Source organism: Frieseomelitta varia, unplaced genomic scaffold (assembly GCF_011392965.1).
Source record: "Frieseomelitta varia isolate USP_RPSP 00005682 unplaced genomic scaffold, Fvar_1.2 scaffold_435, whole genome shotgun sequence".
NCBI lineage: Eukaryota > Metazoa > Arthropoda > Insecta > Hymenoptera > Apidae > Frieseomelitta > Frieseomelitta varia.
The window spans coordinates 89,259-116,693 of record NW_025110185.1 but is presented as its reverse complement, the minus strand read 5'-3'; the positions used below and the strand labels follow the sequence as shown (position 1 = coordinate 116,693).

General features: G+C 36.6%; 4 protein-coding genes across 7 annotated transcripts; 1 reads left to right on the top strand and 3 right to left on the bottom strand.

The window, feature by feature from the left end:
• Positions 1–101: 101 nt before the first annotated feature.
• LOC122532107 (tropomyosin-1) lies at positions 102–2,482 on the bottom strand. Of its 2 annotated transcripts, none has more exons than XM_043660588.1 (5): positions 2,354–2,482; positions 1,251–1,586; positions 953–1,177; positions 538–849; positions 102–393 (listed from the first exon to the last, which is right to left on the bottom strand). In XM_043660588.1, the coding sequence occupies exons 2-5, from the start codon at positions 1,578–1,580 to the stop codon at positions 169–171; spliced, it is 1,092 nt and encodes a 363-aa protein (XP_043516523.1). In that variant the 5' UTR covers positions 1,581–1,586; positions 2,354–2,482; the 3' UTR covers positions 102–168. The 2 variants fall into 2 exon arrangements, with proteins under 2 accessions (XP_043516523.1, XP_043516522.1); XM_043660587.1 differs by lacking the exon at positions 2,354–2,482 and adding an exon at positions 1,885–2,028.
• Positions 2,385–3,637, top strand: LOC122532108 (mitochondrial import inner membrane translocase subunit Tim17-B). Of its 2 annotated transcripts, XM_043660590.1 has the most exons (3): positions 2,394–2,476; positions 2,648–2,764; positions 2,969–3,637. In XM_043660590.1, the coding sequence occupies exon 3, from the start codon at positions 2,984–2,986 to the stop codon at positions 3,461–3,463; it is 480 nt and encodes a 159-aa protein (XP_043516525.1). In that variant the 5' UTR covers positions 2,394–2,476; positions 2,648–2,764; positions 2,969–2,983; the 3' UTR covers positions 3,464–3,637. The 2 variants fall into 2 exon arrangements, with proteins under 2 accessions (XP_043516524.1, XP_043516525.1); XM_043660589.1 differs by lacking the exon at positions 2,648–2,764 and having other exon boundaries at positions 2,385–2,476.
• Positions 3,638–3,689: 52 nt separating this feature from the next.
• LOC122532109 lies at positions 3,690–4,719 on the bottom strand. Its single transcript, XM_043660591.1, has 3 exons — positions 4,132–4,719; positions 3,845–4,063; positions 3,690–3,812 (listed from the first exon to the last, which is right to left on the bottom strand). The coding sequence occupies exons 1-2, from the start codon at positions 4,267–4,269 to the stop codon at positions 3,887–3,889; spliced, it is 315 nt and encodes a 104-aa protein (XP_043516526.1). The 5' UTR covers positions 4,270–4,719; the 3' UTR covers positions 3,690–3,812; positions 3,845–3,886.
• A 259-nt stretch (positions 4,720–4,978) lies between these two features.
• On the bottom strand, positions 4,979–26,925 carry LOC122532106 (homeobox protein Hox-B1a-like). 2 transcript variants are annotated; one of them, XM_043660584.1, is made up of 2 exons: positions 25,959–26,925; positions 4,979–6,429 (listed from the first exon to the last, which is right to left on the bottom strand). In XM_043660584.1, the coding sequence occupies exons 1-2, from the start codon at positions 26,923–26,925 to the stop codon at positions 5,939–5,941; spliced, it is 1,458 nt and encodes a 485-aa protein (XP_043516519.1). In that variant the 3' UTR covers positions 4,979–5,938. The 2 variants fall into 2 exon arrangements, with proteins under 2 accessions (XP_043516519.1, XP_043516521.1); XM_043660586.1 differs by having other exon boundaries at positions 4,979–6,426.
• Between the last annotated feature and the right edge of the window lie 510 nt (positions 26,926–27,435).

The following is a 27,435-nucleotide window of genomic DNA, read 5'->3' as shown; positions in this document are numbered from 1 at the left end:
TTATGATCTCTACTAATAATAAGAAGTTATTAAATATATTGATATCTAGAGCTCCATTTATTCTTAATAAAGGAGTAGTTTAAAAAGTACGCAAACATAAATTGTTTCTAAACAGAGTTTATATTTTATACAAATTACAAAACAATTCAACGAGTGCAAAACACATTCTTATTTAGGAGATGGTGTGTTAGCCTCAAGTGCACGTTTTTCTTCTGACAACAACGAAACTTTCTCTTCATACTTTTCTCGTAGATCACGGAAAAGACAAAGCTGCGTTTCGTATTCTTTCTTCAAGTCTGCATTTAATTTCACCGCAGCATCCATTTTGTTAATCATTGTGTTATATCGTTCACGTTCCTCAGAAATTCGAACTTCCATATCGTCGACTTCTGCCTATAACAATGCAAATATTCGCTCAATTTTCTTTGCGGTCTTTTTTTTAAATTACGGTTTCTGTATAACCGAACAAAATTATTTTACATATGATAGTTATTTGATTAATAGAATATTACATACACTGATTACGCTATTGATTACCTGCAGATGTTTTACTTCCATATTACGAATTTGCAATAGACTTCTGGTAAGAGATTCTACTTCCTTTAGCGAAGCCACCTGACTGTTCAACGCGCTAATTTGTTTCTCCTGATTAGATACTGTACGAATTCGATCCTCTAATTGCAACGAAGTTTGAATAAGTTTCCCCTTTAATTGGTCCACCATTCGACGTAACATGACCTCGTTACCTTCACCCTTCATCAGAGAATCGTATGCCGCTTGCAACTCCGCTAATTTCTTTTCTACGTTTCCCAGTTTCTTTTGATAAGAGTCTCGTTCATTGATCGTTTTCTAAAAATAGGAACGACTTTATAATAGTTACTCATTGTTTATAATTTCATAAAATTAGCTATTGCTAATTTTTTTTGTATACAATTCTTCTATAAAATTTTACCTGAACTTCTTCCTTTAACTTTGATATCATAAGTTCAGTTTCAGTTACGTTTTTATCGTTTTCTATCACTGGTTTATCACTTTCCAGTTTAACCTGATCGATTATGCCAGTAATAGCAATTTGTTCTTCCGGTTTCTGAGCATCAGCACTTCTGTCCTGTCTTGTCACGAGGCAAGTATCTCCAGCACCTATGGATATCTCTTGCTGAATTACCGGAACATTTGGCTGACAAAAAAATTTTAAGTTTTATAAAATTAACGTTCGATTATTTCAGGCTTCGTTATTACTTTAAACATACAGGTAGCTCATTTTGCTTTGTTGTGCTGTCCTCCACTTTCTTTTCTATAGACTCATTTACAGCTTCACAGATAATTCTTGCATTTTCAATGATAGCTGCGTCTATTTCTCTCGTAGGCATTTCTGCGACTTCATCTTCCGTGCAATGCGAAACTTTACACTCAATGTCTTCCAATTCTTGGAGTTCATTTTTACTCTCTGTTATAGTGATTGGATTTTCGATTTCAGTTTCAGGTGTATGTTTCATATTGTTTTGTTCATCAGACTTTGTTATTTTAGGCAGATTAGAATTTGGTTCAGTGGCTGATTCAAAGCTCTCGTTGTCTGACATTTTTATCTGCAAGAAACGTCACTTTTATATGCTGCACATGAATTGTACAAAACAGAGGAAAAGCAAATTTGTTATCGATGAATTTTCACTGTATTCATTATCGTTAATAATAATTAATTAATAATAATTTTTATTTTTAGGCACAAAATAATTTTTTATTGTCAGTTTTACACTCTGTCGATTGTTTGGCTAACGATCAAAATTCTAAATATTACTTATAATCTTTTCTACTTAAATTTAGTTTTAGTAGCTGCTCGTAGCTTTAGATCGTAAAATATATTATAAAATCTATGTTACTAATTACCGGTAGACAGAATATGTTAAAAAATGAAGCGCGTCTTTAAATGCGGGACTTCTTGTCAGAGAAAAGCGACTGGATATCCAGGACTAATGAAAAGTATGATGTATTTTTGGACATTGCTGATTCTATTTTAAACTATCCTAAACCTGTACTAGTCTAGCATCGTATTGCATTTAAATCTAGTATATGACAAAATTTTGTCACTGATTATTTGTTCGAATTATAAGTATGTTCTGGATTACAATACGATTATTTGTGGAACAAAATATAATTATACGAGAAGACATTGGTACGGTAGTTTCATTTTAAAATATTATGCAATGTGGATCAAAATTAATGCATCGCTTGTTCGAATGAATTCAAGCATAATATTGAAAAGCGTAAAGAAAAAATAATTTGACAAAATGATCGTAAAAAATATTTGAGTTGTTTCCGAAAAATTATTTATTGTGTTTAATTGCTCATCTCTTACATAATCGAAAAACCCTTTTTTTCATATGAAGGTTCATTAACGTAGTTACATTCACCACAGTGTCGTGCTCGAGATATCTTTTCGAGTTCCTCGGCAGCGGAACTATTTGAAACGAATTTTATGGTAAATACATAAAAAGCTTTTATTTTATAATGGGATTATAATTTTTTATTGACCTACTGCAATCATTCAAATTGTTATATGCATGTTAATTGAGGGTACACGAGATCTAGTCACATAACCTCACTTAGAGCATGTACAATTTTTCTATATTTTTTTCTCTGATCTATTTAGGTATATATACAAATATATTATTTTTACGTAATATATTTATAAAGATACGTTGAGTGTAAAAAGAATGTTCTAGAAACATTACTGTCAGTATAAAATTCAAAAGAGCTAGTACTGAAGGTTAGTCTCTCTGATATATTTTATATTAAATTAAATATTTATAGACAATTTTGGAATATTAAATATTTGGAGTTTTTCTTTTTTGTTTCTGTAATAATAATCGTACATGTAGAAAACAGTAATAAGATAATATAATAAAGTTGTTATTATTTGATAATTGTTGTTACCATAAAAAACTAGCGAATTAAATAAACTTTTTTACAGAATATCAATTAAGGAATGGAAGAGTACGCAAGAGAACCATGCCCATGGCGTATAATAGATGACTGTGGTGGTGCGTTTACTATGGGTGCGATTGGTGGAGCAGTATTTCAAAGTATCAAAGGCTTTCGTAATGCACCTAGTGGGATAAATAAAAGGATTCTAGGAAGTCTTACAGCTATTAAGCAGAAGTCTCCCATTATTGCTGGAAATTTTGCATTATGGGGTGGTATGTTTTCCACAATAGATTGCACATTAGTTCATCTCAGGAAGAAAGAAGATCCATGGAACTCTATTATTAGTGGTGCAGCCACAGGTGGAATATTAGCAGCAAGAAATGGTTTGCCAGCTATGGCTGGTAGTGCAATTATTGGAGGAGTATTGTTGGCTCTAATAGAAGGTGTAGGAATATTTATTACTCGTCTATCTGCAGAACAGTTCAAACCTCCATCATTTACTGAAGATCCAAACCATTTGAGACAAGGTCATCCATCGTAAAATTTATAAATATTTAGATATATTTTAAATTACACTTAAACTAATTAAGTACAAATGTTTCATACTCTTTGAAACGATAGTAGTTGGAAGCTATCATATTGCCAGTACGTCAAATTTGTATAGATAATTCAGCTTCTTCATTTGAGAAATAATAATAGTTTGGTTTTTATTTAATTCTGTTTTTGTACTTTTATTGAACTGTTAATAAGATAAAACATTTTACATAAACATATTAACAATTTATTAATAAGAAACATATTTATAAAATAAATTGACACATTCAATTACTTTATTTGTAAACAGAATAAGTTATAAAAACAACTAAATCACTTCAATAGTGTACATAAAAATGTATAGTACATAAATATAATATGTACAAAATGTATAGTTTACAATTCTCTTAAATTATAAAATTTATTTATCTTAATCATCTTCATCTTCCATTTCTTCCTCGTAATACTTGGAAGTCGAAGGTACAGACAAATCTAATGATTTATTTGTTGAGGCTTGTGGATTATCATTTGTTGATTCATACAGAGACTTTACTTTTGTACCTTTTAATGATTTATTCATTAACCCCAATAAATGAAGTTGTTCCACCTAAATATTTTGTTATATGAAATATTTTTTGATATTGAAACAAATGAAAAAATATTGTAAATATTTACCTGCAAGCTATTTAATTGCTTGTCAATTTTTACCAATATTTTTTGAAGAAGTTCCTTTTCTTGTTTCAATTCTCTTTGAAAAGCAAGCAAATCATTCGTACTTATTTTTGCATTGCCAAGATCGTCAATAGTCGCCATTTTTGTTAGTATTATTAAGTCATTTTTTTTGACGAAAATAATAACGAAATAGAAAATTTATGATAAAGAAATATATTAAAATATTAAGTTCACTCCTTTTAAAAAAATTCGTTCTATATTGCAGTTTGTAACGTAATGTTTGGAGGTTATATTATCACATGCGTTACAATGTTACCAACTTGACGAGTTAGTAAACTTTTCAAAGTGGCGGTTAAATGCGGCATAGAATAGTCGCGAATAGAATAACCATAAAAAGTTAGCCAGCCTGAATTTGAAATTCAGTTAGAAATCGTTGAAAGACACGATCGCGCGCAAGATTTGTTAAAAGTCGTTAGTGCGGTATATTAAAAAGTTGTGATCGGCTTCTGGCGCTGAATAAATCGTAAAATACGATGTCATAACTAGGTAAATCATTTTATTTTGGAATTTCAGTGGATTTTATAAGTTTCCTTTCGTAGTGTATTAATATTTTATTCTTTCTAATAGAATTCTAAGTAACACTACAGAATAATTACAATTTATTATATTCAAATTCATTTAGGTACAGAACTTTTTATTAGATCACAATATAATCTATATAACTATACGATTATATTAATTTGTTAATTTTTAAGTGGTCAAGTTAAGTTAAATAGAATCAATGCAAATCTTGCAGCCATTTCAAAATATGTTTATTTTAGAGTCATATTTTAGTGTGTTAGTGTGTCACATTTCAATCAGTAATTATAGCGCCAATATGATATTCTTGTATTTCCTTTTTATTAATACTTTGATAATATCTTACTGTATAACAATACGTATTGTTACTCACACAAGATTTGCATTAGATTTTATATACATATACATACAGAAGATATTCAAATTGGGAGCACAACTACTGTTATCATGCTATCATTATCGAATAATTATTGAATGATTATAATCTACAAATATAATATTACATTTATGAAGATCATTATTATCATTTTTATTAATATCTAATAATTTATTTGAGCATGTAATTTATGTAACAATTTTACAATAATTCGTAGATATCATATCCGTTGGTATAGGAATTTATCAATGTTTAAATTTTCGGGAATAAACGGAATAGGAAGAGTCGAGTAAAAAATGTAATTATGACAATATCAATACATATGTATAATAGAGATGATAACATCAAACAATAATTGTCCTCACCAAAAAGAAGATTGATCTCTAGATGCCATTAATTAGCATCCAAGAATATTATTTTCACAATTTTTTTTACATAATACGTTGCGATCAATCATTGGTATTTATAATTATATATAAATATTATTATGCCATTTACACAAACTGAGGTATATGGTAACCTTTCGGAAATCCTGCTCGTAGCCTTTACGGAATACACGATTCAAACGAAAATAAATAATTTGCTTAATTAGTACATACATTGTACAATTTCTATACTTTCTATACGATTAATTTTGATAATTTTCAAAATCGTCGAACGACTATATCATTTATCGTTACAATGATTCCGTTCTATCGAAATTGGAAATACTAATTATTGTTGCCGCTGCAGCAAGGAAATTCATGTAAATTTAAATTACGAGGTTTAAAATAACGTTTCTTTTTTCCTCAATTTTCACCAATCATTGTTAAGTCGTAGGCCATAGATACGTTCATTGCTGCAGCAAGGAACGCGTCAATCTTTCGAAGACGAAGGTGGAGACTCCCGACTATTGTCGCTCGTAAAATTAGATAATCCAAGACCACTAGTTTCGTGACTTGAAGAACTAGTCGGTGAATTACTCGAACTTCTGGCGCCACTAAGCGGCGTTACAGTCGTATTATCAGCTGGTATTAAGCCTTCCTTCATTCTTTTCTTCTGCTTCATTCTTCTATTTTGGAACCAAATTTTTACTTGCGTTTCGTTTAATTGTAACGCTGACGCGATTTCAATGCGCCTTGCTCTGGTCAGGTACTTGTTGAAGTGAAATTCTTTTTCGAGTTCCGTAAGTTGCTTGTTCGTAAAGTTGGTTCGGCCGGTATTGTTGAAGCTACCTGCTATACCGGCCATAGGTCCGCCGGTAAGGCAGTTTACAGGACCGTTCGCCGTGGTTGCATATGGGGATCCGTTTCCGCCTCCGACTGTGTTACCGCCATACTCCCCCACATTTAAATTTGTCTTTGCTGCTGCAACAAATTTCGATTGTTTTTTTTATTTAGGAAATATTTATTTAAAATTTACATGTGATTTTGTGTTTGAAGTTGTTCACGTTATATTTGCTATTCATTGAAAAATGTTATTCGATCTTTTGCTTTAAATTTGGCCGCAATGCCAAAAGAATGATTTCAACGTAGAATTTTAGAAAAATGAAATATCCTTATATACCTTTGTACCAATGTACCAATTGAAATAATGAGACTCTAGTCATTAAATAAAGTTTCATTATCAATATACTCGTGTGAGTCACAAGGTTACATATGTGACTGAAATTCTTTTCCATCTTAATTACAGGCATCAATGTCCTTCGTACGTGACCGATGCGCCAATGAAAGAGGTTAAAGGTAATATACACCGAATTAAACCTAACTCCGGTCCATCGAGCGATAGCCGTTTGTTGTCCAACACAGCTGGTCAGTGTCCTAAGGAGCGAGCCTGTCCACCCTCTACCGAAGACCCCGATAGGGTTAAGCCCTAAATCTGGATCAAATTGCATCAGCTGTTGCCGAATGTCAAGGGTAAATCGTTACGTCATTTTATTTAGCCCGTATTTATCAACCGATTACGATAGCTAGTCTAAAAGCACTCTCGACTCGAGGTCTCGTTAAATATTCTTTTCAATATGTATATATAATAATCGCTAGATTGTCTTAATTCGTCCAAAACATTAATCGTATCAACTTGTTCAATATAACATGTAAATGACCGCAGAGAGAAATTAACTTTCGTAATTAAGATTGCGAGTCACAGTTACGTTGAGTGCTTGTAGTTGTCAGCTGTCGTGTTAGACTGACAGGCAAACGAAACAAGTATATCGTTCCACGAACCATGTTCTATGTAATTTTCGTAGAACACAGACGATGCGGTGATAATAATTTTACCGAGTTTACAATTTTCAATACCGATCGGTATACCAATATGAATGAAGCTTGACACTCGAAACTCGATACGAATTTCCAAATTGTCTATGCGCATGTTCATTATGCATGGAAACTTTCGAATATGAAGCAATGCAACCAATCTTATTATAGCTGTAAAGGGGAGGAATGCGTCCCGAATGAAAAAAGGTGGTGTCGCTTACGCATTATGGAAATTAGATTGTTATTTAGTCTGTTGGTATGTTGGAAGTCAATTTACTTAATGGCACCCGGGTGGACAAAACTGTCAAGCCACCGCCTTAGAGCTACGTCTTCTTTTTCACCCGTGTTTGCCTGTATTGCCCCGTTCTCTTTCCCATCTTTTCGCGTCTTGTACAATATTATAAGTATTTAATCTAAACGAAAACCCAACGTGAATCTAACTCGAATGATTTATTTCGCACGGATATTGTCCCGCGAATTTTTCAAATAATCTAGAAACATCCGTCACTTAAACACCGTGTCCGGAACTTGGCCGGCGGCCATTAAGCTCACGCATCTTCAAGCCGAATAATCGAGTTGGACAAGTTCTATTAGTCCACGGACCGGCGTGCTACAATGAAATGTTTTCCGTTTTCGCGACTCATTCATCAATTTAGAACCTTAACGGAAGGACAGAGCGTGCGCTGATTTCCTCCTATCCAGACCGACTAACGTCTTTATACATCAGTGATCATTAGCACTGCGTCGGAATTCTCCTTAGATTTTCCAAATTCGGTTTTTACGGAACATGAAATTTTTGGTAAAATGGAATTACGCAATTTTATTGTGTTATTTGGGATTATGGATATATGGACGGACTTTTCAGTCAGTAAAATAAAATAGGTACATTCATAAAAAGCATAGTGTGTCTCTTCAATTGTGACACAATAGAAAAGGAGGTGATTTCTTATGAAAATGTAATTTAATGGAGTAAAATAAAACTTTCACACGATGACCGTGAATGTTTAAAATAAGATTCATAATTTCATTGACTAAGAAATTTTAAATGTTTTGTAAAAATTCAACATTATACTGTAATATATTTTTATTTCGTGACCTACCTACATCAAATTTTCATCGTAGTGATTCAAACACTAGATATAGATATATATTTATAAAACATAGAAAGTATTTTTGTGAGCGTGAAATTAAGACTATAATGTACAATTTTTAAATGTGGAGCTTTTAAAGAGAAATAACTTCGCTACGTCAACTATAAATACTACGCCAACTATAAATTTCCGAATGAAGGACTGCCGCTTTTACAGTTACACCACGATTATAGAAACATCCTGTGTAAAACAGAAGCAGCTACGAGTCACTTTCAACGGAGAAAAAAAAAAAAGTTCAGATCCTGCAGTAAGGAGTTAATTTGCAAACTAGGTGCAAGAAGATAATCCGTATTACTCTGTGACCAGCATTTAATCCATATTTAATCAATAAAACTTGCTTGCAACGCATCGTGTACCGTTTGGTTCACGTCTGACTTAATTTCTCAAAAAGATAAATCCTGGAGAAACGCTCGCTCAGGCGGAATGAGCGAATCACTTTCGATTAAGCGTCCCCGGCATGTCCTGGTAATTACTACTTCCTTTGCCACCGACGTTAATAGCGCCGATTATTAGCGGCGTTTAACGCATGCAAATCTTAGGCCATGTTGCGACCGTGTTGCTTCCTCCAGCGACGTCAATAATATTTTTTCATTGCTTCGATCCTTGTCGTTAAGGAATGCTTTTATTAACGTCCTGATGAACGAAATAGTCGCTCAGTTTGAAGTCGCTACAGTTTGAAAATCGTAGATTTGTATTTAGATTGGATTATTGCTGATATTGTTGTACAGCGGTATAATTCAGTTGATGTTTTTACAATTTGATAGATGTAATGATTATTGGAGGCGGTTCTTTTTTTTTTAAATATTACTGAGATTAACGTGTAAAATTATATACAGTGTCTTTGGTTAAAACTTATCGAATATCTAAAATTGTCTCGAAGAAAAATTCTTTTATTCTTTATTATTCATGTTCCTGTAGCTAATATTCAAATATATTCAAAACAGTAAAAACCATCCGTTATCGAGTTACAAATTTCCATGTGAAATTCCATGTGCCGTTGACATTGACATTACCCGAAAGTTCACGTCATTGTCGGTAGTGATACATCACGAAACATTATTTTATATTTCTCGTATTTTTCCAAATATTTGAGCATTTTTCAATGAAACCGAGCACACTGCAGATCGTAATCTATTTTTCATGATACGAAGATAATTGTTTTGCCTTGAAAGTAAAGAGGGAATGGAATAAGATACAAGGGAGAAACGATACAAGAAAAACGAAAAAATGAACAATTGGAGAACTGTAGCCTAACTATAATTGTGAAACATTGATAATTAATTCTTTTCTTTCTCAACTCTTGAATTTTATGATTTCAATTGAACACTACAAAATGAAATTCTGTTTGTAGTAAAATTACAATCTTGATTCTCAGGTTACTATCGTTATAAAGAATATTATCACAAAAGGAAAATGTGTATATTTTATATTTATATACCTATTGGATATTTTAGAAAATTCTTCATATTTCTAAACCTCAAAATATCTGTCCTACTTGAAAAAAATTTGTTTCCGACAGAATTCCCTTTAATCAATCGCACTTCGCGTAAAACTTTCATCCACAAGGAAGTTCTCTTCGCGTTCAAATTTCTTTCGGTAATGGTTTTCTCGGCGAGAACTTATTGGAAGAACGACGAATTATTATATCCTTCGGGTGGCGCAACGTCAGCCGGCCAAGTGCACTTAAGCTCAAACATGAATGTAATTCTCGCACGCTCGCGCGAACCTATCGTCACACATGCGAAACACAGGTATACACGAGGTGAAACACAGGGAAACGGTGCGGCCGCGGTTTCAAAGCATGCATGCCAGTCAGGCTTCGTTCAAAGGCCCCCGATTAAATCTCACCTGGCTTAATATTATTATTTTACGTGGCGCCTGCGAGTGAAAACGAGCGACCCGACGAGAGGGCGAGGAAATTAGAGAGAGAAAGAGAGAGAGAGAGAGAGAGGATTATACCGGTGGATAAAAGCAAATGGAACAGTGCGGGAAACGCCAGCCGAATATCGTTCACGTGAACGATCTTTGTACCGTCTATGGAACCATAATTCCAGTTATTTAACCTTTCCTCCGACGTCCCCGGCCATTCGTGAGTAGAAACTGTTCCCACTAGATTTTTCGAGGTCTAGTTTCCACCTGGTGGAAACTATTCAAAAAGAGAAAGATGCTACTGAAGAATTGTACAGTGCAAATTTTTATACGATTTTGCATCGCGTTGAAAGATTGGGTAGAAGAAAAAAAGAAGAGCGAAAAGAAATTAAATATTTCACTTGAAACTTTTGCGCAGAGTCATGCTGTTGCATGGTTTTAACACGTTCGTTGGGAATCAGATTTTGGTTACGTATAAATCGCCTTGTTAACAAATAATTTTCATACGATATCTGTGCTATGTCGTAAATTTTTAGTGGCTCACGATAGTATTTGAAACATGTGACACATTTTTAAATTTTATTACCGCTGTATACATGAGACGCTGTTATGATTACAGCGGTTAAATTTGATCAAAAAATTAATGCATAGTGCGTGTAACAATCTCAAATATAATACAAGAAGTATTAGTTTGTTTACGTCATGCATCCAAGTCAATATTAAATACACCTTTGTTAAAGGTGCGTTAATTACAAGCTGATTTCAAATTAGTCAGTGTTAGCTATACGAATGTTGTTGATTCGTTTTGAGAGAAGGTTGAAAAGGAGAAAATCGAACTGAAAGTGAAACAGGAGAGGGAAGATGAGCCGAGATCGAGTCTCGCGAAAACATTCAGGCCACTCTGGCCTAGAGTCACTACTCCCGATCCGGTTCTTCGAGGATGCGTTTATTAATCGCAGAATTGCGATCTCGTGTATCGATGGATAATGTATTGCCTTGTAACATGTAAGCGTTGGTTATATTTGTCAAATAATTGTTAAACTGCGCATCCTGCGTAAAATTTCATTCTAATTTTAAAAATCCGTAGTTATCTTAATATTAAATTAGCTAAAAAATTTTGATTACAAACGATTGAGAGAGAGAGAGAGAGAGAGAAAGAGAGGATTAAAACGGTTAGAAAGTATTATTTCCTGACTTTGGAAATTAAACAAATATTTTTTAGAATTGTTAAGTAAAAGCATTATTTCCTTATTAACGAAGATATCGAGTCTATGATAATCGATTTCTAACTGCCGTTAATTCCTAATTTTTTCGTTTTCGTAACTAAATAAAATGATGATGTACACTGGACGAGGCTCTTCAACGGTTCCGATAAAATCGTAAGACGTTAATCTGTTAATCACACAGGATCATCTGGCCTTGCGGCAGAGAATGTGCCCCTGTTAGACGAACATTACGCAATTCAAATATTATTCAAAGGCTAAAAGCTAGGGGGGCAGGACGCAGATGACGTAAAACTGATCTAGAGGGGATGAAATGTGTGCGTGCCAGCGGCCACGGGGTATTACGTTACCGGAAAGATGGACCTGGATAAGGGCACCAGTTTCCTTCCTCTTTGGATTTTCTTCGTTGTCGATGAATGATTTTCTTTTGTTTCTTGTGGAAACTTTCATCAAAGATCAAGGATAATGGTAGTTGATTAGACATCGATCTATAGCTTGTGGAACTTACTTCTCAGAAACTAAATTAATCTAACAACTCCTTAACCTTCTTTAATTTGTTAATTTTATTATTAAAATTACGTTCGATTGATGTTCGATTCTCAAAAAGCAAACATCTACTTCTTTGTACGCAACTTTGTTCATCGTAAGAGAATACATGAATATAAATAATGGTAAATTGTAAAATGAAATTTAAAGAATAGTCTTTGATATATCATTGCTTTTCTGTATTTGTCAAATTATGGAGTTTATCGACTGATGACTCTTGAATGGTTCATGTAGTAGATATCAAGATCTATAGATATAGAATTTTTGGATTAGGTAATTGTAGCTGTTTTATTGTAACATGTTTCAGTATCCTAACATCTGGGGTTTAACTGTACCGATAATGTTCATGGAAAAATTTCAATGTTCATTTTCCATTCGCATGTTTCATTAATTTCCTTATTATCACATCCTTTGCTTCTGTGATATACGAATCTTGGTTGAGCCACCTGAACAGGATACCGTGAACTCCGAAAAAAAGAAACCATCCATCGAACCATCCAGCTGTATTTGAACCTATCCGATTTCCACATCCGATTACACGGTACAACGCCATCCTAACTTTTTCCTTTAAGCAAATATTCTGCCATAATTGAATCTTTCTCTGTGAAGGTTAAATCTCAAGCCCCCGCAAACCTCGAATGGTTTCTTAAGCCGCGTCGTTGAAAATATGCAGAAAGAAACAACCCTTTGGAATATTTATAACAAAAACAAAACCATTAGAAATTAGAACCTGTTATTATGGAGCCATTAATCAAACAGTATACATCCTCGTATACGTTCCATTTTGTTCCTATTTAATATCCCGTAATAACTTCTTTAATTTATTACCTTTTAAATATTCCATGTTTATACTCGCCATGTTATCCTTTCACCATATTGGATATTACAAGATGTCGTTCAATTTTTCCGATATCCGATGAGAGGAATTCGCAGAGTTACGTTGCGTTTTGCCAATAAATATCGAGCTTACCGCGCGCGCGGTAGCTTTTCGCGGAACGCGAGTTGCTGGTTCGTCCGGCTGTAACGAGGGCCGTTGAATGGCAGTAAGGAATATCGAGATGTTTAATGAGCCTCGTAAAGCCGTTATTGTTGCTCGAACACCGCTCGATCGTGTTTTACGTATGCGCGCGTGTCTCGTAACGATGCTCGTTTTCCAACTCGTTGCCGATCGTTCACGAGGCTCTCGATTTCTGGATAATCGAATATCATCGCGCAAAAGATTTCTCTAGTGACAGTGAAACATCATTTATAGAGGGTACATTTGTTTCTCCTTGTGAAATGTTTAATTAATTAACGATCAAGAAGCTCTTCGAAATATCTTCTGAATTCGGAGGATTCCTAATGAAATATCGTTTTTTTTTTTTCACGTCTTTAAAATTTTAATTGTACAGCTATATCATTCTTTTATAATTATATAATTACACGTGCGCTGCAAGAACTCATTTGGAAATAAATAAATAAATGTACGTAGGAACGAACACCTTTGTATCAGATAGCGCAAATATTTCCCCACGATTGTATGATTGAACGATAAAAGAACTCGCGTTGTTCTCGTACATAGATAATGGATAGTTGGAATATTGACCTTCTTCTTTCTCTTCAATTTCTGACGATTCTCTCACGGTGAAGGTGGCGCAGCCTTTTCCATTAAATACTCGATGATACGATAAAGATTTAACACAAAGTTATTTAGATCTGGAGAACCCCTGTTAACCCATTAAATCAATTTATATTAACAAATTCTATTTCTTTCCGATCAATTCGGAAATTCCGAGGACCAACGTTTGTTCATCATCGCGTCTTCATTTAAATTCTGTAATTTTATGAAATTCAAAGGAAGCGTTTATAGTACTATGGTAAACTATTGTTTGACTCTCAATGAATTAAAGAATTCCAGGTGCAAAGATTTTTTTTACAAGCTTTCCAAAAATCATTGCAGTAATTCTCGTAGTAACTTGCACGGTATAGAAACTAACTTTTGGCCCGTAATTAATTAATTATTGATCAGATCGGTTCTTCTAAACGATTTCACCGTGATAGCCAATGTCCTGAGTCACTGTAAACGGCAAGCTTTCGCAAACAAGATTTCGATCGAGTCTGCTTGGATACAATTATAAAAGATCGATTATTAATACAAGCAATTCTCACGTTGTATAAATACAGAGAATGAAAACTGTCCGAGCATGGTTAAAAATACAAGTACTCACAGGAGGAACGTCTCAACTTGGTAATGAATTCCGTTTTTGCCTTTGCTCTCTTTTTCTTTGCTGCCGGTAAGAAGTGTTTGCTTTTTAGTTAAGGCCGAAATTTGAATTTCTCAGCATGATCCACGGTTGACGAACGATTGCGTGCAGTCAGCTTTATTTATGGCCCCGAGGTCAGTCGATTTGGCGTATCAAGAGTTACATTTTTATTGGCCTTGCTGCCTAGTCTTTCTTGCTCCTCTCGGATCGATTTACGATGCTGCTTATCGTCGCATCGATGAAATATTAATTTTACTTAGGCGATCTCGTTTTAAGATAGCATTACTCTAGTTATGAGGCAAATAGAAAGTCAGACGAAAATTTTTTTCAACCTGTAAATTTAATCCCCGCGAAATCACTGCAGTTTTTATTTAAGCATAAATGATAACGAAGATCTTTGAATATATTTAATGTTATGTAAGCGTGGTTTAATTTAAATTAAATCAGATTTTTGGTTTTCTTCAAACATCCTCCGGTGCAATGCAGATATGTAGCATGTTTCAAGAATATAATGATAGTAGGTGAGTTACATTTTTAAATAATTTTCTCGAGCATATTAAAAAATGATATGTCTTTAGATGATTTTTAATTTGACAGAGTAAAATAAAGTCGTTTATAATCCAAGGGATAAAAAATTACTTTTAGTCGTATATTATTACAAAGAACCTGGCTGACACTCTACACTTTACACTAATCAAATTGATTCAGATATAAAAATTCATTGAAACGTAATGAGACTATGTTGTTTCATGAGACTATCTTGTTTCTTATCAGGATTCCCCAATGTGGCTCATAAATCAAACATATAAATGCGAAATAATTCCCTTATTTCTTTAAATCTCGTTACTTTTATTATACCAAGTTCAATTTTCGATCACCTTCTTCTTTCCTTCTTTCACACTCCAATATCAGCCAACCTCATTTAATTATCTCACTTATATACACACCTCTAAGCTTCTCGTAGCGACGTTCAAAAGTCCCAAATAATTTTATCAGTTTCAAATATTTTTAAAACGAGAGCACGTATTACGCCGAGTTCAATTTTACACGTTTCAACGTGATTACGCCTTTCGTTCGCCTTCTTTCATACTCGAACGTCAACCGTTTCCAATCTCCCACCCATACAAACGTACATACCTTCAATCTTCTCATAGCGACACATTTTCGCAGCCCCGCGCAAACCGCGGACATGGTTGCAACACTAAACTCGAGCTTTTTTTTCAGCGCTCGAGCCACGCTCGTCGTCGTCGTCGTCGTCGTCGTCGCGATATATCGTCGGTGAAGTGCCGCGGAAATGAAAATCACCGTTGCGCGAGACACGTGGACAGGGTGGTCGTTGATTGTCAGCGCGGCTGCAACGCGGGGGTGAGCGTATGAAAGCAAAAGAGAAAGAGAAAGAGAGACAGAGAAAGCGAGTGACGAGGGAGCAAGGGAGAGTCAGTTACTTAGGCAGCCGGCAGGGTTGTTGCGGGACTTGCGGGATCCGGGGTTGCCAGGTTCGGCGGGTGGCAGCCCGGGTGGAAACACGCGAACGATCCTCTGATCCCCTCGCGAGATATCGGCCACTCACTCACGCGTCCGCCGACGGCCCCAGCCGCGCCGCAACACGCTGCCCTGCCTGCCTGACTGCTTCCTTGCTTGCTTCCTTGCTTGCTTGCTTGCTTGCTTGCTTGCTTGCTTGCTTGGCCAGTCGCTCCGTTCTACCTACGCTCGCAAAACGACCGACCTACCTCTTGACTCCTTCGTTCTGTTTTCTTCCGTTCTTCGCCTACCGAGCACATTCGAAGCCTTTCCGGCCAGAGAGAAACACAAGCGGAAGGATTCCGAGCCTCTTCTTCAACCCTGCACGCGCGTTCGTCTCGTTCGTTTCGCCCGATCGTGTTTCTTTCCTTCCTTCTCTCGATTTACAAAATATCGGGAAAGGATTCGCTATTCACGCGAAATTGCAAATGAATTTTTTTCATCTTGATTGAGCGAAATTTTTGTTCGAGTTGGTTTATCGGCTCGAACAAGAAGGAATAAACTACTCGTAGCCGGAGTAGTTCATGCAGAGGAGATGAGTTTAGTTCATAAAAATCGAGAAACCAGAATAGATGCAGGATAAATGAGACATTGCCGATCAGATTTCATTCTATAACCAATGATATTTCGAGTGTTTCTTTGTTAGAAGTACACGCTCAAAGGTGGTGTGTTTCTTGGAAGAAATTTATCTTCGTATTCGATGCGATGTTGTTCAAAGAATTTTCTTCCTTTCTTCCACACGCAATTTATTTATTTATTTCTCATCTAGTTCCACCATTTTCTTTTCTATCTTTCTATCTTCTGAAAATAGTTATTTCACCGAGCATTGAGCAACTTCACACAGATTTATAATCTTCTTTCTCTCAGTGGACTTTCGCTTACATAATAATAAGTAATATTACAGTTCGTTCGTCTTCAAGACTTCCTTTTACCATTAGTTCACGCGTGTTTCATTCTTTCTATTTTGCACATCCACTTACACTGCTCGCATTTCCCGTTTTTCTCTTTCTTTTTCCTGTTCAATTTAATCTCTGGTTTATTTACGGACGTTTAGGCTCCCGATAATCTGGTTTTTGCGGATGAGGAAGTTGTCAGTCGCATTTGCACCGTGCTCCATCGTTCTCGTCCTTTTTTCAACTCTTGCTTCTCGCATTTCTTTATCCAGTTATGTGATTTCGCTGATCGCAAACGTATCCTTGTAATTATGTTTACTACGCACATCTCAGAAAATCTGTCATTGTTTCAAAGGTTTTCCCTTTTTTTTGAAAATCTTTCGGAGCTTTCAGATTTCGTCGGATTTCTCTTATATTTTTCAAGCGTTGTGGTAGATGACTGTAAGTCTGTTATTAAATTCGCGAATGTTGTACATTTCATTCTAATTTTTCAAGTATGAAAAATTAATTCAAGTGTATATTTCTTAACTCTGAAATTACCAAATCAGTCAACAATTTAATTGTCTTTGCAACTGCAAAATATATGCCTACCGATTAATATTAAATCAGTATAACGTTTTTTATTTCATTTGAATTTGATTTTTTACATTCAAGTACAGATCGGCGTTATAATTCATCGAGGATTCATCAATCTTTACCGCATTTATCAAGTTATTATACTATCTCCACTTAATTACTCTCTAACAACAATCCTCCCTTGTGATAATAAATTAAAACGCAACAATAAATGATTAATAATTCCATAACCGCGGTCGTCTAGCTAGTTTCAACAAGAAAATTCATCTCAACCTTAAAACAATGCCAAATTCTTGACTGCGATTCAATTTTTCTTGAAATTTACTAAAAACTTGTTCAGTAAATTTCAACTGGATGAACGGCCGATCCTCTCAGGATAACGTTTTCACTGGCAGACTCTCGTCCTGGAAAGGAGCGATGAAAAGCGATTGATGATGTTGATTTGAAGCTCGATACGTGACGTGACGTCGTAAAACAGGAGCGCAAGAAAGCTACTAGTGTGTGTACTTGCACGGTGAAACGTAAACGGCCGACGTTCGTAGACGAACGAAAGCGTGCAATCGAGCTGACATGCTCGTTCTTAACGAAGTAACGCGAAATGCGCCAGTAAAAATGGCGAAAGCACGATAATCGAATCGTGTAGCGGCGATTCGTTGCGGCGATTGCTCCTGCGTTTTTCTACGCTAGCTTCCTGACTTGTGCCGAATTAGTCGATTTACAACGTCCTTGAACGTTGCGCGAACTTTGCTTCAAGATGTTTAAGGAATTCGTAGAACAATTTCTTATTTCGTTACGTTGGTTTAATTAATTGTCTCTTGAGTGTCTTATTATCTTGTTGGTTTCCTGAATTTCACGAAATAGACTGTGAGAAAATATTCAATATAGTGTTCAGGGAGAGGAAATTTTATAAGCCGAAAAATTTCCAATTTGATGATTCGAGAAAAATACCAATTTCGCAACGAGATTTCCAATACAGAATCCACGCCAATCTCAAAGTTGAGTCAGTCTGAAAAGTTACCCATATTATAAAGTGACCGCGATAGCTTCTTTCACGAATGAAACAACGACTTGCAAGAAAAATTCCAATAACCTCATCTGTCCAGGCTATTTCTAGTATGGAAGAATGGGGGAAAAGAGGGAATTACGTCGCGAAGCAGCGTGGACACGAATCCACGGAATTACGACTGTCTCGTGCAAGGGCTTGCTTATTTGTTCCGCCCTTTTTTCCTCGAACATGTTGGCCAATCCTGCTATTGATTGCGAGAGAGAAGAAATCGAGTGCTGTATGATAAATCGGGAGGGCTGACAGCCTCGTGACGCTTGTTCCTTCTCTCCTTCTCCCCTTTTCTGGCCTTTTTCTCTCGATTTTCTCGTGCGAAGAAGGGTGGTCCGCACCGGGCGTCCCCATAGAGATCCCGTGGACCCCCTGGAACGGGATGCATTATGGAGGCATCGAGGGAAAAAAAGCACGGCTATTGTGCTCTCCTGGCCAACCAAAAAACTTCACCAACCAAAATCTCTCGAAATCCCCCCTCCATTCTGCTCCGCCCATCTCGTTATTTCGATTCAGAATTGTCTCTCCTTCGGAATCGCGTCGCTTCCGTTAGACGAGAGTTTTATCTTATTAGATGAAACGACGGGCTAATGATGGTAGTTTTCAACGAAAATTTTTTCTCGATTACAAGGAATAAAGATCATTTTGGTTTCGTGTTCTTTCTTACTTGCATGAAGGATTTCTTTTCTCACTTGCTGTCTTTTATTACACGTAAGATCTTTTTTTTTTTTTTTTTTGTGAATTTAATTTAGATAGGAGTACGTCTAATTTTTAAATATTTCTTCTATTTGCTTTGCAGAGTTTTTTAGAAGCTTGTTTTTAATAAAGTACTAAATAGGTTAATAAATGATAAGGAGGTAAGATGATAAGATGCATCCTAACTTAAATCTTAGTTTCTTCTTTTATGTCTACTGAGATCTTTCAGGATTGATTATTGTAGAAAAGACCTATGGAGTATCCACTTATTAGATCAAAGCGAGCCAAATTTCACCAAATAAACCAAAAAAAAAAATATATATATATACATATATCGCTTAATCGATAAGTAAATACAAAGCAACAAAGTGAATGTGTTAATTAACATTAACATTCATTCTAAAGAAAATAAGCGTAACATTTTTTCAATCATCACACGTACTTCTGAAAATTTCGAAAATCTGATTTTTTATTCCCATCGAGTACCAAACGAATCGCTTCCAATAATTATCAGTTAGAGGTAGAGATTTTAAATTCCAAAATGAATACCACCAATCCAATCATCACCAACAATAATCAATCATCTAATCAATCAATTAATAATCTTTCTTCCCCGCGAGTAAATGAAATTCCGTTTACAAAGGACATCAGTCGGTTTTAAACGTGAATTTACACGAAGAACCGAACGTAGAAAATAAAGCGGCGGGTGCGTGCGTTTTCGAATGGGTATCAAGTGGGACGTATCGATAACGTCGATGGCAGTCACGGTTTCTCTAATCTAAAACCACTGGCCGGAGATCGTTAGATTCTATTGCCGCGTGGAAATCGCGGATAAGGAACGCGGGGCCGGAAGCTCGTGGCGGCCAAGGGGAAAAGGGTTGAGAGGGCGGCGAGGGCGGCTCACCGTTTCGTTTGCATGTCCCGGTGTAATAAGCGTCACCCCCGGTGACTTCTCGGCCGGCGTTATTAATTCGATTATAATGAGCTATTAAGCGAAACGCTGGTAATCCTGACAAGCTCCATTCAACGGGCTAGGCTTAGCTGCTCGAACCCGGCGATTGCCCCCTCCAACCCTGTCCGTTGTTGAGCAAATTATCAAAGAGGGGAACGCCTCGAGCTTTTCACTGCACTGTCCTTTTTATCGCCTCTTTCTTTTTTTTTTTTTACTCTCCCTACAACGCCTCGATTTCAATTTTCAAATCGTTTCTTTCCTTCACAACGATAAAGTCCTCGTTTGAGGCACGATAGAGTAATTCCTCGAAGAGGGATTTAGAACTTCAATGGTGGTTGGCGGGGTCGCCTCTCCTTTTTTTTTGTTCGATGAATAATTAAAGAGCTTTCTGACGAATAGCTTTCTACTTTTTTTTTCTCATTTAACATTAATAATTGATACCTTTGTTTTTTTTTTTAAATAGAAAGATAGCCATCTTAAATAGAAATCTAAAATAGAATTTTGGGGCTGGTTCCTCGCTTAATGAATAATTGAGGAGATTCCTAGTGAATCAATTGTGTTGGAAGTATTTTCCTCTGTTTTTTTCCTTTTCTTTTAATATTAATGTCAGAGAGGTGTGTATACATTCTTTTGTTCGATGAATAATCAAGCAGTTTTCCAGTGAAACAGTAGATTGTGCTGGAAATACTAGTCCTAGTTTTCATTCAACGTAATTATTGCAATGATCCTTGAAAAAATTTTTTTGCTCTTGATAAATTCGAAATGAAATTTTTTTCTACCAGCTTCTTAATTGTAAGAGCACACTCTATGTTACTATATACACACGTGCTATAGAAAGTGCTCTCGCAACTGAGCGTTGTAATTTTTTATTTTTTCCAGAATGTATAGAGCATGTCAGCAGGTAATAATAAGGTGATTTGTCATTTGTCAGAGAAGAAGGAAACATCGATGTCTCAGGCAAGATGCATTCATGCTCTATGTTGATTGTAACATTCTATCAAAACTTTGTATCCATTAAGTAATTGAGGTTGTTATTGCGTTTTTTTTTCTTTCCTCGCCTAAGAAAAAGTGAGGTAGAATTTGATAGGATAACTTGTGTGTACGCGCAAGGCGAGGCGAGAGAGGCAATAATTAGCTGATTAGGTGTTTGAGAGCTAATAGCGACAGACGTGAAACCTATTGACTGGAAATTCCACGATAATATACAAGCGTATTGGAATTTGTTTATCTGCGATATTTTGAAATATCAGGGATCGTAAATGTCCCGATCGCGAGCGGAAAAATGCGCGCTGATCATTCGAAATTATCGGGGACGATATCATTATCGAACGTGTATGCAATTTAAAAATAATGAAATTCTCCTTCGATTCCCTTAACTCCCTGTTATTATCCGCTTGCAGGCATTCTCACGTTCTCAGAACGATGAGGAAAAAAGGTAATCGAGCCAGCCATGTTAAATCAATCCGCAACGTTCATTGGTCGGCTGGCTGGTCGTTAAAATTGAAATTCCTTGCTCCATATTCACGTTTACATAATAACCGGCGCAGCGTCTGATGGAAAATGCCTTTATGCGTATGCGTATGCGGCTGCTGTTGAACGGGGCGGGGAAATGGACTTTAAATCGCCGGAATTCGATTGATCTTTGCTCGATAACGTGGCGCGTTGCGCGTTGCTTATTCATGAAGTTTTTAACAGTTTGACAACTGAGCTAGCCAACAACGCTGATCTGCGCTCTATATGCTCGATGAAATCACCTTCTGCTCCTTTTTTTTCCCCTCTCGTCTCTCCTACTTTCGTTTCCACGTTTATAATTAGACGTACTTATGCAAATCGTTGGGCGTTTAACGTCCCGGTACTTTTGATTCGATCTGCTCGTGATAAATTGTTCGTCCGTCACATTCAATTGCCGTTTTGCGTAATGTGTACGTGATTACCGTGTCTTTCATGCAATCTTTAGTGCTAATCGTGTTCGGTTTCGTGCTATTAGTATTTTATGTCCCTCTTTTTTCTTCTTCTCGTTTCTTTTCTTTTTTCCTCTCTGTCTCTTTTGTTTCAATGCTCAAGCTGTTTGGTAATTTTGATTAATATTATTATTATTATCATTATTTGTTTTTTTTTTTCATTATTTCGAAACGAACGTACGCGTCACGAAAATATATCGGTTTTTAATTAAAGTTTCACAGACGCCAGATACCCGTTATCGCGCGGCGTGTCTCTCGAAATGATCAGATAACCCGAGTGCAAGAATTTCGTTCTTAACCGCGGATCTTATCGGGGCTTTTCGATATCTCTGCTGGCCACTATCGAATCCAACGTGCCTGATAAATCGTGTTTACATACACGAATATCTTTGCCTGTCCCTCGTCCGTAAACAATTACTTTCGTAGAACAGATGCAATTTTTAATATCTATCCAATGTCCTGTATAAAGGGACAAGACAGTCGTGCAACATTTACATTTGCAAAAATTAATCACCGCGATTCGTTACAAAATTCACGTTTCTATACAAATATCAAATCCTGCAAATTAAGATTCTTGAAATATTACGCACTTTGCCAGAATTATTATCCTCAAAATTCATACTTGCGAAATACAGAATAGTACCTATGCTATAATTTTCGTCGAACGTTGAACATTTTCTAAATACCTTCGTCGTAGCGAAATCAGCAATGTGACAATTGTCTAATTGTCTAATCCTATAAATATCAAAAATTGTCTGTATAAGTATGAGAATCCTAGCTATTATATTTTACCATAATCAAATATCGGAAAACTTGTGTCTTACCATTGTATCTATTGAACACAGATTTGTCAAATACTTCAAAATCGTCTAAATGTCTAATCCTTCAAATACTAAAAATTGTCTGTATAAGTAACTATCAGAGTCTTTGTATTTAGTCATTATATTTTACCATAATCAACTATCAGAAAACTTGTGTCTTACCATTGTACATATTAAACACAGATTTGTCAAATACTTCAAAATCGTCTAAATGTCTAATCCTCCAAATACTAAAAATTGTCTGTATAAGTAACTATCAGAGTCTTTGTATTTAGCCATTATATTTTACCATAATCAACTATCAGAAAACTTGTGTCTTACCATTGTAGCTATTGAACACAGATTTGTCAAATACTTCAAAATCGTCTAAATGTCTAATCCTCCAAATACTAAAAATTGTCTGTATAAGTAACTACCAGAATCCTTGTATTTAACCATTATATTTTACTATAATCAACTATCAGAAAACTTGTGTCTTACCATTATATCTATTGAACATAGATTTGACAAATGCTTCAAAATCGTCTGAATATCTAATCCTTCAAAAATCAAAAATTGTTTGTATAAGTATCAGAATCCTAGCCATTATATTTTACCATAATCAACTATCAGAAAACTTGTGTCTTACCATTGTATCTATTGAACACAGATTTGTCAAATACTTCAAAATCGTCTAAATGTCTAATCCTCCAAATACTAAAAATTGTCTGTATAAGTAACTACCAGAATCCTTGCGTTTAGCCATTACATTTTACCATAATCAACTATCAGAAAACTTGTGTCTTACCATTGTGTCTATTAAACGCAGCTTTGACAAATTCTTCAAACCTTGATATCGCGAATCAAAGCGTCAGAGATCTGTGGTAGCGAAATCATCATCGAGATAGTTTAAAGCGGTGGAAGATAGGCGACAAGCGATTTGCAGTCGGTTGATTTATGGTCGCGGGACTAGGATATTCCTGTAAAAGCTCGGTGTATCTCCTGTTCCGCTGCTTTCGTGTGCATAATCTTATCAGGCTCGTTTACGACTGTCGCATAGGCGTAAACAACAGCTAAATAATTCAACCGAGGACAGTATAAATACCGATAAATTTCCGTTCTATCTTTGGCAAGCTGTCTTATCGTGTGTTCTATCGAATTTTGATTGTACCTGTGCCTCACGAATGTCCGTGTAAGTAAGTGTTTCCTTTCCACGGGAAACATTATTTGAACACTTCGTATTTGCGCTCGCCTGTACCTTAACATTTTTTCAGCTTATCGTTTTTTGTTTTCCTCGGAACCTTTGTCATTTCTACACGTTATCGGTTAGAATAGGTCTGCTGATTATCAGCGGCGTCTTTCAATTTGTCACGCAAAAATCGATATCTAGATTGGCTTTGACAATGTTGCAAATCATCGTTGAAATAGCTGATATTTTGATTTTCAGCCCGACGATTATTTGTTTTCTTATCTGTCGCGTACGATTCGTGAGAGGTAAATAAAATGTAAAATTAATTTTATATTAAGATGTATTAGGATTGTTCGGAAAAAATCATGACGAAAATTAAAAAAGATTTAACTCGAATTACTAATTACAATTGCACTCCTTTATTATAATTTGTTATAATTTCACGAGATTTTTAATTTGAAATTTCTTGCCTTTTAGAAACTGTATCTTTCGAATAAGTTTCTATTAAATAAAAATGAGACTATACCATAATATCCAATGAGCAAGGAAGATGTTTCAACTATGATTGAAAATTTCTTAAGTAAAGATTAGATTTGATTATTTTACCAGAAAAGCAATTGACGAATTTCGCCGACTATCTCAGTCTATATTTGTTGAAAATTTAGAACAAAAATCCTACCTGAACTTCTCGAACAAACCAATACTTGGGAAAGTTTTGAGCATCGAAGTTTCCAATTTTAATTCATCGTAATGATAAATGGTGGAGTAATAGGGGTAGCTAATTTTGCAAAGACAGGAACGTGGATAGTTTCGCGATTGGCGGAGAAGCACGTGCAAGATTAATGATGTCTGTTGAACCGGAATTACGTGTCACTTTTTATTACTCTCGTTAGGTACAGTTTGCGTTTCAAAGGCAGTAGGTCGTCGGCCAACAAGTACGTCACATTTCACTTGTCCGTCAATCTTAATTGAATTCACCACCCAGGCGAAAAATCTCTTGACATCGATGCCTCAAGTGGACCGCGTCACGGTTTCAGCAGCGACGGCCATTCGAGATGCACGAAATTGTGTAAAGTGTCGTCAATGGGCGACAATTGGGTCGTGTCGCGACACTTAAACATTACAAATTGTCCTTCCAAGAACTCGGTGTGACTAACGTGGAGATATTGAGAAACGACGGAGAAGTTTGTGCAAAGGCAAATATGCATTTCCCTATTTTCATTATTTATACGAAAATTTACTGTGTCGAATATCCTCAACATGTTGGATTATATAGCGGCTATACAACGAGTATGTACTTGCACAAATCCTTAGTTTCTGACGAGGCGTCACATTTGCTCAAGCTCTCAATTTTAAAAGTAGTGTTTCGTGATAGAAAATTTAATATATCTAGTTGGAATTAATTGTTAGAGTTAGCATGTAGCTACGTGCTATAATAAATACTACTACAGATAGATATATAAATCTACAAGCAATGACTTGTCCATATTTAAGATTTTGTAAATTATACATACAAACTTGTAACATCTAAAGTATTTAATAGAACAAATTTGAATTCAAATTCTAAATGAAACTAATCTGGATTTCTACTGATAAATCGACAAAATCGATAAAACACGTGTTTCTAAATCAAGTGTTTCAAGTATCAAAAAAAGACATTCTCTTCTCCACATTAATCGACATTCCACATTAATAGCCTACAAGAAAGCCACGAAGATATTTCGCTTCACAGAAAGATGTCTCAATCGAACCGGCTTTTCGATCGACCATTAATTTCCTGGATGAAAGTCGAGAGAGTGGACAGACACGATTCTTCTATTAGCCCATTGAGATTTAAAACTAGTCATCGCCCGATAAACGGAAGCTGAATAACAAGAGCCTGCCACCGAATCACCACCGTGATACGCTAACTTCAATCTAATCAAATCTCTCTGCGTCAATCATGAAAATAGCCAGATACGTACCAGCTGGTTTAGGAACGTTCCTCTTCACTTGCATCCACTTGTAAGTGGGCACGTGCGGCTGTTGTTGTTGCTGTTGTTGCGGCGGATGATGGCCGTGTGGATGCTGCTGCTGATGATGATGCCCGTGGCCGTGTTGGTGCGGATGTTGATGGTGTCCCGACTGTTGGAGTACATGGTAACACGAGGGATCCGGATTTTCCTCCTTGTAGTGACCAGCGGAATGTCCAGCGTAGTCGTTCTGCCGGATTTGAGAGTGATAGTGAAGCGAGTCCTCGGCGGCAGGCAGCTGATGAAGATAGTTGGTGGTACCAGCGACTGGAAGCTGATAGTCGGGCTCGTGATGGTGATGGTGGTGGTGATGGTGATGACTAGAAGACTGATGGTGCAACTGTTGCTCGTGCTCGGTTCTCGAGTGGCCAGCGGTCATCATGGAACCTTGATGAAGACCGTTCCCCGAGGTTGAAGCGGAATGATGATGATGATGATGGTGGTGGTGGTCGTCTCTGTAAGGTGTTTGTTGGACGTGGTAACTCTGATGAGGATCCACCGATCCGTGGGACCCGTTCGTGTGTTGATGCTGCTGGTTGTTGTACGGCGACGAGGTGGAGGACGCGTAGTCTAAATTAGTGTAACTCAGACCATTCTCCGAGGAGATGATCGCGGTTGTGGAACCATCCTCGTGCAGAACGGCCGCCGACGGCGAGTAGAAGCTCTGCGGAGGCGTACCGGAAGATGTGGCGGATTCTGCCGCCAGGAAACTCTCCGAGGAAGAAGACGAGTAAGGGGAGACGGCGGTCTGAGGGAAGTAGTGTGCCGGTGCGAGTTCCGGCGAGGCTGGGACAGGCACGTGTCCTCCGACGGACACGGGCTGATGATGATGATGATTCCCTTGACCTGTGCACACATAGTTGGGATATGAGTCAGGCTTGCCGTAAGTTCCGTACATGCCCATGTCCATCATCATCATCCTCGTGGCGCGGAGGCGAATACATCAATTGGCCACCTGCTGCCGGGCCACCAGCGTGTCCTTCGGTGCGCGCACTCTTTTACGGAGGAAGGGACAGAGAGGGAGAGAGAGAGAGAGAGAGAGAGAGAGAGAAAGAGAGTGTGTGTACGTGTGTGTGTGAGAGAGAAAGAATCGTCCAAGGAATCGGCTTACATCGTGATCGACGACTACCGCGTTACGACAAGCTTTTACACATTTCTATAGTCACGAGATGCCTGATGATTATGTTCGACGAGGAGGTTGCAAGTAATAACACGGGTATCACAGGTTGACACACTTTTCTACCAAAGGTCCAGGTGTACGACGTTCCTCTTGACGCGAGACTTCGAGACGTTGAACAACTCCATTCGTAGATTCCTCTCTCTACCTTGGCAAGCTCGCTGCAGCTATTACGTTAACGAACATCAACAAATCGATGGTATGCTGGTCGATGTGGATTATCCTCTAGAAAGTCGCGGATACGCGAGAGAT

Bases quoted from the DNA above. Each gene is read 5' to 3' on its own strand.
- LOC122532107 (XM_043660588.1), bottom strand. From the start codon at position 1,580: ATGTCAGACAACGAGAGCTTTGAATCAGCCACTGAACCAAATTCTAAT. The intron at 1,178-1,250 runs GTATGTTTAAAG...TTTTTTTGTCAG, and splicing joins CAAAGCAAAATGAGCTACCT to CCAAATGTTCCGGTAATTCA. The intron at 850-952 runs GTAAAATTTTAT...TCCTATTTTTAG, and splicing joins AGTTAAAGGAAGAAGTTCAG to AAAACGATCAATGAACGAGA.
- LOC122532108 (XM_043660589.1), top strand. From the start codon at position 2,984: ATGGAAGAGTACGCAAGAGAACCATGCCCATGGCGTATAATAGATGAC.
- LOC122532109 (XM_043660591.1), bottom strand. From the start codon at position 4,269: ATGGCGACTATTGACGATCTTGGCAATGCAAAAATAAGTACGAATGAT. The intron at 4,064-4,131 runs GTAAATATTTAC...CAAAATATTTAG, and splicing joins AGCAATTAAATAGCTTGCAG to GTGGAACAACTTCATTTATT.
- LOC122532106 (XM_043660584.1), bottom strand. From the start codon at position 26,925: ATGATGATGATGGACATGGGCATGTACGGAACTTACGGCAAGCCTGAC. The intron at 6,430-25,958 runs GTACGTATCTGG...AATTTGTTGCAG, and splicing joins GAACGTTCCTAAACCAGCTG to CAGCAAAGACAAATTTAAAT.